This window comes from Micropterus salmoides, unplaced genomic scaffold (genome assembly GCF_014851395.1).
Source record: "Micropterus salmoides isolate LMB-PRFRI ecotype aquatic unplaced genomic scaffold, ASM1485139v1 Ms_hic_scaffold_10, whole genome shotgun sequence".
NCBI lineage: Eukaryota > Metazoa > Chordata > Actinopteri > Centrarchiformes > Centrarchidae > Micropterus > Micropterus salmoides.
In genome coordinates, this window is record NW_024040041.1 from 8,965,975 (window position 1) to 8,980,419 (window position 14,445).

At 44.6% G+C, this 14,445-nt stretch overlaps 1 protein-coding gene across 1 annotated transcript; it reads left to right on the forward strand.

The window, feature by feature from the left end:
* Positions 1-2,287: 2,287 nt before the first annotated feature.
* On the forward strand, positions 2,288-4,989 carry LOC119884030 (retinal cone rhodopsin-sensitive cGMP 3',5'-cyclic phosphodiesterase subunit gamma-like). Its single transcript, XM_038694508.1, has 3 exons — positions 2,288-2,438; positions 3,807-3,964; positions 4,074-4,989. Exons 2-3 carry the CDS (start codon positions 3,822-3,824, stop codon positions 4,189-4,191), a joined length of 261 nt encoding a protein of 86 aa, XP_038550436.1. The 5' UTR covers positions 2,288-2,438; positions 3,807-3,821; the 3' UTR covers positions 4,192-4,989.
* The last annotated feature ends 9,456 nt before the right edge of the window (positions 4,990-14,445 follow it).

The following is a 14,445-nucleotide window of genomic DNA, read 5'->3' on the forward strand; positions in this document are numbered from 1 at the left end:
TTTGATGAAAAAAAGGTGTGTTCACATGCCGTGAATAGTCAGTCATGGTCCCTTTGAGCTTTTTTCAGGGTGGGACCAAACCTCCAAACATCCCACAAATCATTCAGTACTGTATGCCCCTGAGAGCTTGGATGTAAAAAGAGTTTGGTTTTCTCTGAGTCTGAACGCACAAACGCACGCACGCACAGGAATTCATGAGCTTCGTGAAAGAACAGATTTGTCTGTTGAAGTCAAACTTAATTAGCTGATGTTTACATACATTTTACAAGTTCTTAAATGTTGCCTGTGAAGTAGAACATACACACATCTATGCTGCTTACATCACTTTGCTGGCCCAGTGCTAGTTTTCATTACTGAGTCCCTTCAGTGATCTAATTAGTAGCCTAAGTATTAGCGTGTTGTACACAGACAGAATAAAGATGGGCTCCAAGAAACATTGACCTACAATCCAGAGATAAACACCGCACCTGTTAGATCTGTTAGTGTAGCATTCTGCTAATTATCTGCCTGCATAGTTTAAAAAGGCCAAAGATACACAAGCTGGCAACACAAGTCAAAATCTCAAAACATTTTCAGCACACAGTATAGTAGACTTGTGATGTGAGGACCTTGATGATACGGGTCTGGTGCTCCCTGTTCCAAACCTATAGACTGATAGCCTAGAGTTTACATTACATACTGCAGAGCTGGTATCTGCGTTGTTAAAGTGGACCAGCTCCTTCCAACCTCCAGGCTAATTAGAGAGTCCTCCTTTAGGACCAGGCACCACACTAAAATACTGCCCTCAAAACTTCAATGTGTAGCAAGTGATCAATCCCAATTCCAGATCAACATGGGAAATAATAAAGTTTGCTTTTGCAAAATAAAGTACCACCATGAGGATGGTGATTTTGAGTGAAATATGGATTGCGTTAAGATTTGGCACACATATTTATGTACCTCTCAGAATGAATTGTGAGCTGGTGATCCCCAGACATTTGATTTCGTGCTAATTAGGAAAAAATAGCATGCTAGCACGCAAAAGTATGGTGTAGCTGAAGACTCATCTGTTCATCTTTTTTTCTCCATCCTTTAGCAGCAGTGTCATGCACAGTATGTCTGAAGACTGATGTTAAATTTGTCTCTCTTCAAAACAAAAAATATTTAAGATAAGAATTCAAGATTGAATACAAGCTAAGAAAGGTGAAAGAAATCAATGCGTGAATGAAAGAAATGAAGGACAAAAGAATGAACAGAGGAACCAACACCACCACCAAGAACCTCTTGTTACATAACTTCCCATCAGTGCGCTGTGGTTATGTCATGGCCCTTTCTCAGTATTTGTTCTGCTTCCAAACATGCTAATCCGGGATCCTCCCTTGGTTTCCACACACAGAGGCCAAATAATCAAGGCAAAATGTTTTCCCTCACATAGCATATCATTGGAATGATGACAATGATAACAAGTACTGATCAGGCGAGGCACCCATTTTGTTCTTTAAATACTGTACCGTTGTCCCTCCCACACTGAAGCTCAGACACAAATAGGCATGTAATTAACTGTAATTTGGAAAAAATACTTGGAAAATGAGAAGCTGAATGTGATTCCTTGTACCTTCCTGATACCTTTTATCCCATGAGACATGTCATGTGTAGTTGATGGTACAAGAGCGAGTTCACCTATACTTTTCGGTATAGGTGACGCTTAAACATCTAGAGATTTCCAGCAGCTTGGTTCTTCAGAAAACCTGATTAAGGTGGTAAAGTACTTAAAATGTCCTCTGACTCACCTTCCAAATGCGTACCTTCTACTACAGAAAGAAGAAGCTTCTTGTATTGATATTTTTGTTTTCATCAAATTGACAAGAAACTTTCTTCTTTCAAGTTATAAATGTTGTTTCTCAAGGGATGTTTGAAATATTGTTTACATGTACAAGCTCCTACCCAGTCAAATAAGACTTGACTTTTGTTCCCTGGTGGCTCCACAGGCTCAACAGAAAACAACATCCCACATGTGAAAAAAAACCCAGCATCTCACATGAACCTGAAACATGACCAGCAGGTTGTCTCCTCACTGGAAAGCTAAAGGCAGGCGTGCTGAGGTTTAAAGGGATAAGCCTGATCAAATCCTTCCAGATTGATCTTTGACACAGTCTACCCAGCAGGGTGCAACGCCTCCCTCCCAGAGGCAGGTGGAGGAGGGGCAGGGGCATGTGGAGTAATGGGAACAAGAACATTGAGAGTCAGGGAGGGGAGGAGGAGAGAAGATGCTGGCCTGGTGGAGAAGTTTGGCCTGACCTTTCCCGGTGACCATGTGACTGGAAAGAGGAGGCTGCAGGGATTAGAGATGAAGATATAAAAGCACAACACAGGCAACGCACTTCACGAACTCAAGAAGAAGAAAGAAGCATCTTTGAGCAGAGATCAGTGGTGGCCTCTTTGGACATCTGTGACAACAGGTGAGAACAAACTCTACTGCTGCAACAAGCTTGTTGATTTACTAATGACATTATTCAAAGTTAAGGTCAAAGCGCACCTTAATTAGAACAGCTGCTGCTTCTACAGTGTGTATAATGTTTCCATGGCACTGAATTGGTAATTGTAACTGCCTGTGGGCTGGTTTTAGATAAAATGAGTCATATCCACAATAAACTAGTAGAGAGGAGTGAAGGCAAAAATTCAGATGGGGATGACTTTGATGATAAGGATGGTGTTAATGCAGATATGCATGTGTGAATTGCTAGATAAAACTGTAAAGTGATACTAGGAACAGCTTGAATGACTGAATGACAAGAGAAAGAAGTTTGCACACAAGTGAAAAAGAAGACAAGAAGAATGACTGAAAACTGTGAAATGTTCTACTTAACCTGTGCTAGCAAAGTGGTATGATGTTTCAATTTAAATTGCTACAGAGTGGATACAAACATGACGGAAATTGTAGGTTGAACTACAAATGAAGGTGACGTTCAGAAATGCAAGTGTTAAAAAACAAAACAAAAAACTTACTCTTAAAAGGCAATGAATAGAGAGGAGAACAGGTGTGTGTAAAGAGGATTGACTTTAGGGGCGTCGATGACAGCAACAGTTGGCTGATAACATGTTGGCCAGCTTCACAGATCTCTACACATGATTGCAGACACCCCACGCACAGGCAGATAGATCTGCCGTTTCTGATGTACGTTTGAATTACATAACATGCCAAACCAGGGTGTATTCCACCTCTGTCAAAGTGCCCTAACAGGATTTCACCTGTCAGCAGTCAGAGGAAGGAGGGTAGGGGTTGAGAAGTAGAGTTTAGGCAGGATACTGTTTCAGGTTTGAGGTGAGGACAAACAGGGATGTATTCAAGAACACAGAAAACAACACTGTGACATGTTTTCATGCTCACTGGTTGATGAAGCCTTACAAGGTTAGCAAGAGATCTGTGTCAAACTTAGATATTCACTGATGATGTGACTCTAATAGTTCATCATTTAGTAATCTTAAAGTTTGGCATGTAAACTACCAAACATCAGCAGTCGATTGGCTGCATAAGATAAAGAGCAAATGTAACAGTTTGAGGTTACGAATAGAGGTTGCTTTCCAATTGCAAATGGCATCCCTGTTGTTCAAGAAGGGCAATTTGTCAGCTGCGGATTGGAGTGGGATTAGAGCTAATCTGGCTGTTTAACCTAATCTGCACAATCTCCACTGATTGGCATTGAGAGCTGGAAGTAAACAGGATTAACAGAGAGTGGGGCAGAGGACATAACAGAAGGCGCCAGAGGAAGCCGCGATCTCAGGATTAGCATGTGCCATTACACTTTTTCAAAAACTCTGTCTTTTAGTCACCTTCAGCAGAAATGAACGCCAGCCCCCCAGCAGGAAGCGCCCTGGCCCCTGGTGGAGCGACTGGGCCAACCACACCCAAGAAGGGACCACCCAAGTTCAAGCAGCGGCAGACCCGCACATTCAAGAGCAAGGCCCCCAAGCCAGGCCAAAAGGGGTAAAACTCCATTTATATTATACTTATTTGTATATATTAAATGCAAACAATCAAATCAGGTCTTATACCAGGACCTGCGCCACTTACCTCTCTATATTCTATTTTCCAGCTTTGGTGACGATATCCCCGGCATGGAGGGTCTTGGCACAGACATCACAGTGGTGTGCCCATGGGAAGCCTTCGGCGACATGGAGCTCAGCGACTTGGCCAAATACGGCATCATTTAATCCTGCTGCCTCCTGCCTTCCTTGCCTGCCTGTACCTCTCCTCTGTCTGGTCCCATCCGCCCTGCCTTCTCTCCATCTCAGCTCGGCACGCCATGATAAGACGGCCAGCAAGCCCCCTAATGCCCTCTCGTCTATCTACCTCATGCTTGACTCCACTAAGTGGACGGAAAGCATAACAATGTTCTTTTTTTATATTATTATTATATGATACTGTTTAAACTATATATTCTTGAAATGAGAAGACGAGAAAAAGACCTTCACATACCCTGTTCCCCTTTCCTTTCATCCACCTACGATAGTCCACTCCTGACTTCTCCTCTCTCTCATTTAATCTTCCCTCTCTCCCTCTGCCTCCCAAACCCATGGCAATGGACGCAAGCAAAACACTAGTTATTACTAGCTTGTATTTGCTTCTAGCTGTCTATTAAAATGTAAATATTTTGTTCTCAGTGTTGAACCTTTTTACCTTGTCTTCCATCCTACCTTTTGTACTCCTTCCCTCTTTTATTTTGCATTGTATTTTCTACTCCTTGTGCAAAGGGTTACTGTGAACACCAAGGGATGCAAGGAGAGTGTGTAATATGGTGTAACGGTGAAAACTACAATGCACTTTCACATGATCGTGGAGGATGAACTCCCTTTTATCCTGTCTTTCTCTCCTTGCTGCTATCTGAACCCACGTCCCTCCTTAGAGAAAACAAAGGCATATATGTTTTGGGTCGCAAGCACAATACCACAGACATTGTACTGTGAACTTGTATGTCCTGATAGCCGCAGTAAATGTGTTTATTTTTAGTACTCATGTTGTACGTCTCTTTCTTTTCTGGACGAAAAACGAAAAAAGCAGGGTAGGCTTGAAATGAAAATCATACAAAGAGAAACAAAAAACAATCATGACTTGATCACTAATAAGGACCTTGGATGAGAACACCAGCTCCCTAGCTCAACTTAATGACATTTTCTTCTGTGTCTTAAGTACAATGCTGTCTGAGTACATCTAATAATTACCAACAATTTTAAGGCTTCCTGAAATAAACATGCTCTCTCAAAAGGCTCTTAGTTGGAAAAGGAAAATAAATCATTTGCTTTTGCCTGTCATGTAACAAAACTTTGTGTATCAAAGTCAATCCCTTACTAGATTCAAACAGTAGGTCTTGGGGCTTTAAACATTCATTACATGCTTAAATTATATTGTAAATATTATTTAGGATAATATATTCATTTTTCTACTGATGAATATACCTTATAGACTGTATATTAGAGTCTACAGACACTCCAGCTACTGTTTGATTTAGAAATAACAGCTTCGAGCCAAATGCTAACATCAAAAGCAAACTATTACTTTAGAGTCTTATCAGAGGCAAAAGGAAATGGTAATATCATTTGGAAACAAATAAATAGTATAATAAAACCGAATGTCACTGTCACCCCTAAATATGAACTTAAAGTCCGGGAAGACATTATCCCTAATCATGTACAAGTTGCTAACAAATTTAATGATTTCTTTATTCAATTTGTTAAAGACCTTGCTATAAGCTTCCCCCATATAAACACTAAAACAAATGGTATGGCTCCTAATGAAGATGATGTCAACTCATTCGAGATCAGGGAAGTTGACCAATTAGTTGTCTTGAAAGCTATTGATGATTTAACACTACCTTTTCTAAGGATATATGTAACTTAGATACTGTATTCCTAAAAACAAATTGTGGCATTCTGGTTCAGCCCCTTACTCATCTTATTACATATTTCCATCACAACTTTTCACAATTCCCAGATGGATGAAAAAATGCCTTGGTAATACTATTTTAAAATCAGGGGACGCTGAAGAAATTTGCAACTATAGACCATTAGTCTTTTTCCTGTCTAAAGCGCTGGAAAAAGTTGTCTCAGGACAACTGCTACATTACCTGGAGTCAAACTATTATCTGCACCCCCTACAGTTTAGTTTAAAACACAACCATTTCACAGGGTCAGCAACCTGTTTATTATTAGAAAATTACAGTCAGTTGAAAAAGGCAATGTGGTAGGCGCAGTGTTTCTGGATTTGAAAAAGGCATTTGAGACTGTAAACACAACATTTTAATTTCAAAAGTCTCAATGTCAAAACAGTCATCGTCATGGTTTGACTCATATTTAAAGGGTCGGGAACAGTGTATTGAAATGAATAACATCAAGTCTGCTTTTTGCAAAATTGGAACAGGGATCCCCCAGGGAACTGTTTTGGGTCCCATCCTTTGTATCAGTTTGTATATCAACGACTTGCCAGAAACATGTCCTGATATTGGTCTTCAGATACGTACGCTGTTGAAACAGTCGTCCATCTGTCTGGCAAAACCTGTCATGCTGTTGCACATACGCTAACCAATTATTTATTTTTTTTAAGTGTTATCTTCAAATCTGTTTTTCCATTAAAAATCTATCTGAAACAGAATCCTTTAATGTTTTATTTTTTAATTAAAGGTGAGGTCATTGAACAAGTAACAGATGTGAAGTATCTGGGGGTAATTTTATGATAAGAAATTGCTTGACATTTGATTGTTTTCTCATCTGTCCTATGGTTTCCCCCATTACTCATTTTACCCCTTTTATCTTGTGCTGTAACTTATTGTACACTGCTCAAAAAAATAAAGGGAACACAAAATTAACACATCCTAGATCTGAATGAATGAAATAATCTCATTAAATACTCCTTTCTTACGTAGTTGAATGTGCTGACAACAAAATCACACAAAAATGATCAATGGAAATCAAATTTATCAACCCATGGAGGTCTGGATTTGGAGTCACACTCAAAATCAAAGTGGAAAACCACACTACAGGCCGATCCAACTTTGATGTAATGTCCTTAAAACAAGTCAAAATGAGGCTTAGTAGTGTGTGTGGCCTCCACGTGCCTGTATGTCCTCCCTACAATGCCTGGTCATGCTCCTGATGAGGTGGCGGATGGTCTCCTGAGGGATCACCTCCCAGACCTGGACTAAAGCATCCGCCAACTCCTGGACAGTCTGTGGTGCAACGTGGCGTTGGTGGATGGAGCGAGACATGATGTCCCAGATGTGCTCAATTGGATTCAGGTCTGGGGAACGGGCGGGCCAGTCCATAGCATCAATGCCTTCCTCTTGCAGGAACTGCTGACACACTCCAGCCACATGATGTCTAGCATTGTCTTGCATTAGGAGGAACCCAGGGCCAACCGCACCAGCATATGGTCTCACAAGGGGTCTGAGGGTCTCATCACGGTACCTAATGGCAGTCAGGCTACCTCTGGCGAGCACATGGAGGGCTGTGCGGCCCTCCAAAGAAATGCCGCCCTACACCATTACTGACCCACCGCCAAACCGGTCATGCTGGAGGATGTTGCAGGAAGCAGAGCGTTCTCCACAGTGTCTCCAGACTCTGTCACATGTGCTCAGTGTGAACCTGCTTTCATCTGTGAAGAGCACAGGGCACCAGTGGCGAATTTGCCAATCTTGGTGTTCTCTGGCAAATGCCTGCACGGTGTTGGGCTGTAAACACAACCCCCACCTGTGGATGTTGGGAGCTCATACCACCCTCATGGAGTCTGTTTCTGACCGTTTGAGCAGACACATGCACATTTGTGGCCTGCTGGAGGTCATTTTGCAGGGCTCTGGCAGTGCTCCTCCTGCTCCTCCTTGCACAAAGGCGGGGGTAGCGGTCCTGCTGCTGGGTTGTTGCCCTCCTACAGCCTCCTCCACGTCTCCTGATGTACTGGCCTGTCTCCTGGTAGCACCTCCATGCTCTGGACACTACGCTGACAGACACAGCAAACCTTCTTGCCACAGCTCGCATTGATGTGCCATCCTGGATGAGCTGCACTACCTGAGCCACTTGTGTGGGTTGTAGACTCTGTCTCATGCTACCACTAGAGTGAAAGCACCGCCAGCATTCAAAAGTGACCAAAACATCAGCCAGGAAGCATAGGAACTGAGAAGTGGTCTGTGGTCACCACCTGCAGAACCACTCCTTTATTGGGGGTGTCTTGCTAATTGCCGATAATTTCCGCCTGTTGTCTATTCCATTTGCACAACAGCATGTGAAATTGATTGTCAATCAGTGTTGCTTCCTAAGTGGACAGTTTGATTTCACAGGAGTGTGATTGACTTGGAGTTACATTGTGTTGTTTAAGATAAGATAAGAAAACCTTTATTTGTCCCACAGTGGGGAAATTGCGGTTTAAGTGTTCCCTTTATTTTTTTGAGCAGTGTACTTATATACTTTCCATTTTCTTTTTTTAATGTTGTATTTCTTTAAAAGCCCTTCTAGGGACAGGTGTTGTGAATTAGCAATTGCTAAAAACACTTTGTTACACACACTGGATTGCTGTTTTCAGTCAATCTTTGCAAGCTGTATCGGTCCCTACTAAATAAATCATAAATAAATAAATAATCAGCAAGCTAACATGCTCACAATGACAATGCTAATGGTAAACACCAGCATGACATCATTGTCACATACCACAGTCACCGTCTTAGTGTAGCAGTTAAGCATGCAAACATTTGCTAATTAGCAATAAACAGATCAAATGTTGACCTGATTGTGGCGCTAGATAATAAAGTCAGGGAACACCAAAGTCATTATAATTTATTCTGAGGGAACATGAGCGGTTGAACAACATTTCATGGCAACCAATCCATTAGTTTTGGAGCCATTTTACCCAAAACTCAACAGCAACTGTCAAGGTCATGGTGGAGCTAGAGTCATTAAGATTCATCGTCTGGGGAAGATGAATGTTTTCAAAATTGATTAACAATCCATCCTATAGTTGATGGCTTAAAAGATCCAGAAGCTTGGAAAAATTAAGATCTTAAACTGCACAATTCACCACAGAAACACTACCACGTGGCTTCTGTCAACATCCCTCAACGCTGTTGTCCATCAACAACTCTCCCCATACACTTATGGTCACTATGGTTTCTCTTTTAAAATAAAGAAAAAAAAAATTTTTGTGGAAAAATAAACCCCCACGAATCAGTCTAAAAACTATGCAAAAAGCAAAAGACTGTGGTGGTTTAGAACTGCCAAATTTTTATCATTACTTCCTGTCTAATAGACTACAATATATCTCAAAATGGATCAATCAGAGCCCCCTGGACCACTCATGGATGGACAACCTTCTGTAATGAAATTAAAATTTCCGATATGCCATTCATCAGTTCCAGCATCAAACGTCATACCTGCTTTAAAAGCATTAACATAAGCACTTCCTTGGCAGCTTGGTGGGAACTTCTCAAAATATCTGGGTCTTCACCTATCCCATGCAGATTTACCCCAATCTGGAATAATCCTGACATCCTGCAAAATAAGAAAACACTAAATTCCCCACTGTGGTATGACAAAGGGATAAGACATCTAGAGCATGTAATGCAAGGCAGTAACTTTATTCCATTCCAGGATCTAGTGGCACAATATGGAATTAGCCATAATAGATTTCTGGAATTTCAACAGTTTAAATCCATAATTCAGGCTAGATTTAAGGATAAAATAATGGACTTAGATTTACCTCCAATGATAACAGACTTTCTTAAACTCTCGCCTCCAAAACTGTTATCAAAAGTATACATGTTACTGTTAAAAACAGATAGTTCAATCTCTCTCCCATTCTTAAAGTGGGAAACAGATCTATCCATTAGTCCAGACCAAAACTTTTGGATGCAGATATGTTTAAATACCTTTAGAATGACTACAAATCCCAATCTACAACTTATACAGTATAAAACTCTCCATAGAACACACTATACTGGACAAAGGATGTTCAGAATGGGTCTTATGCAGTCAAACATCTGCCGGAACTGCTCAGGTAACATATCTGATAGTTACATGCATGCTATGTGGCAATGTACACCTGTTCAAAAGTTCTGGCAGAAGATATGTGAAGACCTATCGATATGGCTAAGTTACCCCGTCCCAGTTTCCCCATCACTCTGCGTGCTGGGGGACCTAAGTGACATTAGTATAGAGGTTGACACATCATACATGCTTCTCACTGCCTTATGCATCGCCAAGAAAACTATCCTCATGAACTGGAAGGCCATAAAGAATATAAGTATCACCCAATATCGGAATCACCTTATAGATCACATTAGCATGGAGAAAATGTCTGCTGTAAAAAAAAACAAATTGACACAATTCCAATCTCTCTGGTCCCCCTTGATCAACTTTATCACTTAATGGGGGTGGGTGTGTACTGCCTTGCTGGTCAGGGTCCCGTACGGCCGGTAGGTGTGTCTGGGGTGGGTTGATTCTTAGATGCATTGCGGTGCGGGCGTGGGGGACTTTTTCTACATCTCTCGATGTGGTGGCGCTCGGTGCTTGGCTGCCTCTCTGTGTGTCCTGTGTGTGGGTCCGGGTTGGGGGGAGGGGGCGGGCGGCGGGCATGGCGGTGGAGGTTGGTGGGGGGGATGCTTGTGGTGGGTTTCGGTCTGGTGGTGAACGTGCGGCATGGGTCACGGTGTAGCCGTGGGTGGGGTCTGTGGTCACTCTGGCTGCGGGGGGGATGGGGGCGGTTTGCGCCGGCTGGCATCTCTCCTGCGCAGCGCATTACTTGGCTGTTGTGTGCCGCTAGTTAGATTGGTAGCGGGGTAGTGTTGATTGGCTCATCTGTAGGTCATTATTGGCTTGCGTGCTTGTCGGGGGTTGGGGGCATCGGGTGCGGGCCGGGACTGGGCTGGTGTGCGGCTCTGTCCTGTGTGCATGCTGTGCATCCTGATAATTGCATTTCGGTTCTCTGAGGGGTCTGGCGACTGGTTGTTGGAGGGGTGGGGGACCGGGAAGAAGGGGTTGACGGGGTGGGTTGGGGGTGCGGGCTGGTCCTTTTTGAGCTGGTTGGGGGGTGTCTCCTCTGGATTTTAGTGCCCGGACTGGATGCTTGGTGGTTGTGCCGGGATCCTGTGTATGGAGGGATTGTGCTTTGGGGTGTGTCGATGGTTGCTTGCAGTCGCGTCGCGGCCCTCTGGAGTGTGGTCGTGTTGAGTCCTAGGGGCTATTTGCATCTGCTGACTCCCTAGGGCTGAGGGGCTGTTGCTGCTGTCGCGGGGTGATTGCTGTCTCTTTTCTTTGGGGACGGTGGGGGTTTGTGTGTGGGATGCTTCGCTGCTAGGGAGGGAAGGGAGCGGGGGTGGGGGTCTTCTGGCCTGACCTGGCCCGAGTGGCATTGCCTCCTGGGTGTGGGCCGACCTTCGGATCTGGGCTGTTGGGCCGTTCTGTCCTTGGGTGGGGTCCTTGCTGCCCCGGACCTGCTCCCTTGGGGGCTGGTGGTGCTCGGAGTGCTGCTGATTGTGGGGGAGCGGTGAGGTGGGGGGTTGGCAGTGGGGCTGCCGGAGGGGTCCCGGCGAGGACGGGGGATTGTTGGACTTTGGGTTGGGGCTGCACTGACCTGCCTCGGGAGTGTGTGGGGGTCTGGGGCACGGGGCTTTGGAGCCTCTGGGTCTGGGCCCCTGTCCGGGGATGAGATCGGCCTCGGGGGCTGCTGTCACTGCCTGCACTGTAGGGAGGGATGCCTCTGGCTGGGCTGGGGGACCGTTGGCCTGGTTCTCCCGCGTTATCGCTCCCTGGCGGTAGCGAGCTTCCCGGCACAGCTTTCTGCTGTTCTTCCTTGGGGCGGGGTACAGCTTCCCCCTGGACATGCGGTCTGGGGTCCTTTGCGCTTTGGGGGGTCGCAGGGTGTCCTGGCTTCTGGGGGTGGGGGTCTGCGGTGGGATTGTGGGGCGATTGTCGATGCATCTTGATGCATTATACTTTTTCCCTGGGCAGGGTCTCTGGATGGCTGCTGGGCGTTTAGTTTGTGCGTTGGAGTCCGGGGGAGGCATCTCCTCGTTGGCTTGGAGGGACCTGTTTGCGTTCCTGTTTTGCTTCGTTGGCCTCGGATCCGTGCTTGCCCATTTCTCTGTCGGCCAGTTGTTGGACCCCTCTGGATACTGAGGTATATAGTTAGTTTTCGGGATGTGCAGTGTGGGTGCGGGGCAGGGCTGTGCTCCGGTTTGTTCTGGGTTTGTGCCTGGAGTTCTCGGCCCTTGATGGATGGGTGGGTTGTTGGTGGCATGCAGCTGAGCTAGTTGATTTTGCCTCGTTGCTGGTTTGGCTGGTGTTGCATGGCGGCCGGGGGCGCGCTGGGCATGGGGGATGTCGGCTGGCGCAGGCGGCCTTAGTTTTTTCCGGCGGTTGGGGGGACGGTGGACTTTTATTGGCGGGTGCACGGTGACCTGTGCGGCGCGTTTGCTGCCGGGCTGGGACTTGCTGCTGGTGTTTCTCTCCGCTGGCTTTCGCTGTCGTGTTGTTCCGTTTGCTCTCTCTCATTTGCCCGACCTCGCACGCGGGATTCGCGGGGGGCTGCTGGGCATGGGTGTCGCCGTGCTCGCGCAGTGTGCGCGTTGGACTCGTCACTTGTGCACTGGTGTTGATGATTGCGTGGCATTTGGGCATTGTGGTTGTTTGCTGCGCGGCGGTGGGGTGCTGGATGGGGGGGCCACTGGTCTATGTTGTGTCCGCGCCGCGGTCGGTCCGGGCGCTGCTCTTCCTCTGTTGCGTTCCGTCGGCATTACGTTGTCAACTGGCATTTGGGTCGGGGTCTTCTGCGTTTGCATCGCGGTGCATCTGGGAGTCTTTGTTTTTTTTTGATTTGATTTATTCTTTTTCTTTCTTCCACCCCTATTGGCTACTGGGGTTCTTGCCTGCCTGTTACAGTCGTGGCGTCCCACTCTCTCTAACAACTACATTCTTTAACAGGCTTATGCGCACACACATGTACACACACACACATACAGACACATTCACCCACATGCACACAGACACACACAGACACAAACAAACTTAGGTTGTCCCTGGTAGAATTATTCCTGATGCCTTTCTTTCAGTTACTTATTTAAATTAATTATTATTCCAGCTCTCGTGGCTGTGTTGTGTTGCTTATTTAGTGTGTGTGACTGTTTCTTGTTTTCATTGTTCTCTTAGTTGTCTTAATATGTCATTAATATGTCAGCTGTTTATTGCTGCTGTTCGGCTGGTTGTCTTTTACTATTATTATTATTTTTATTGTTTTTTTTGTTTGTGTTTGTTTGTTGTTGTTTTTCTCCTCCCCAAGCCCCCCTCTCTGTTCTCTTGCAGGTTTCGTTGCTTTCTGCAATTGGTGTTTCCCACAGCTTTTCCCTGTTGTCCCCACCCTCCACCCCCCTTTCCCCTCTTCTCTTCTCTTGCAGGTGTTGTCCTTTCTCTGTGCTGTCTGTTTGTGCCCCCCCATCCCCGTGTCTGCCCCCCTGTCCGGCCCGGTGACAAATCAATACATAATTAAATAAATAATAAAACAGACAAAGGAGTATTTTAATACTCTCTTGTTAAAGTAAAATCTGTCTGGCACAATATGGTATCCAGGTCATTATACTCTATACCAGGCTGCTGGGCAGGACAGGTTTAAAAAAAATAAAATAAAATAAAATAAAATAAAATAAAATAAAATAAAATAAAGACCTGCTATCAGAACTGAATGACACAAATGTTTCCTTTCTCTCCACTTCAGACCAACCTACTGACAGTTAAATAAATGATGTCATGCTTGAATTCCTTTGGTATTAGGTGACACATGAGGGAGACTGTTTTAGTGCCTTTGAAATATCCAGTGGATAGATGTTATTGTTGTTACATACTATATACACACACACATGCAGTATACTATGTATGTACATACATTCTCCTCCTGCATAAAATACTCCTAATGATAAAAATATAAAGCTATTTGTGTTTTACACAACTAGAGTGAATTTAGAGTTGTCGGGTGACTTTCGATTAAACTGAACACACCCTACAAACTCTGTACTTGTACAGGCATGAGTTGGGGTGTTACGCATGGGCTTGTAAAAGACAACCGTTGAAAACATTCTCTATTCTTGACACAATTCCCCCTGTGGCTAAGTCACCAATTCCCAGTGTTGTTGCTGTGATTTACTAGTAACTAAGGTGACGGCTGGTCCTGTTCTGTGTCCCGTTGAGACTGGGATGAGTCAGTTGGATTCTCACCTTAACTCCTTTACAACAATGTGCTTCTCACCCCTTCTGGGCACTTGTTTCACATGACAGAATATCTCATACCTGCTCCAGACACTGCATTTACTCCAAATAAAATGCACATTATCTGGAATGGGGATGCAAATTCTTATAGGAAATGGATTCATAAATAGGGAGGAGTGAACTCTCTCTCCCTGTGGGAGGTATCATCACCCCAAGGTGTGTGCGCCCCACCTA

What these genes read in the sequence shown, in the direction of transcription:
- LOC119884030 (XM_038694508.1), top strand. Translation starts at nt 3,822, where the DNA reads ATGAACGCCAGCCCCCCAGCAGGAAGCGCCCTGGCCCCTGGTGGAGCG. An exon ending in CCCAAGCCAGGCCAAAAGGG is followed by an intron (nt 3,965 to 4,073) that starts GTAAAACTCCAT and finishes TCTATTTTCCAG; the next exon opens with CTTTGGTGACGATATCCCCG.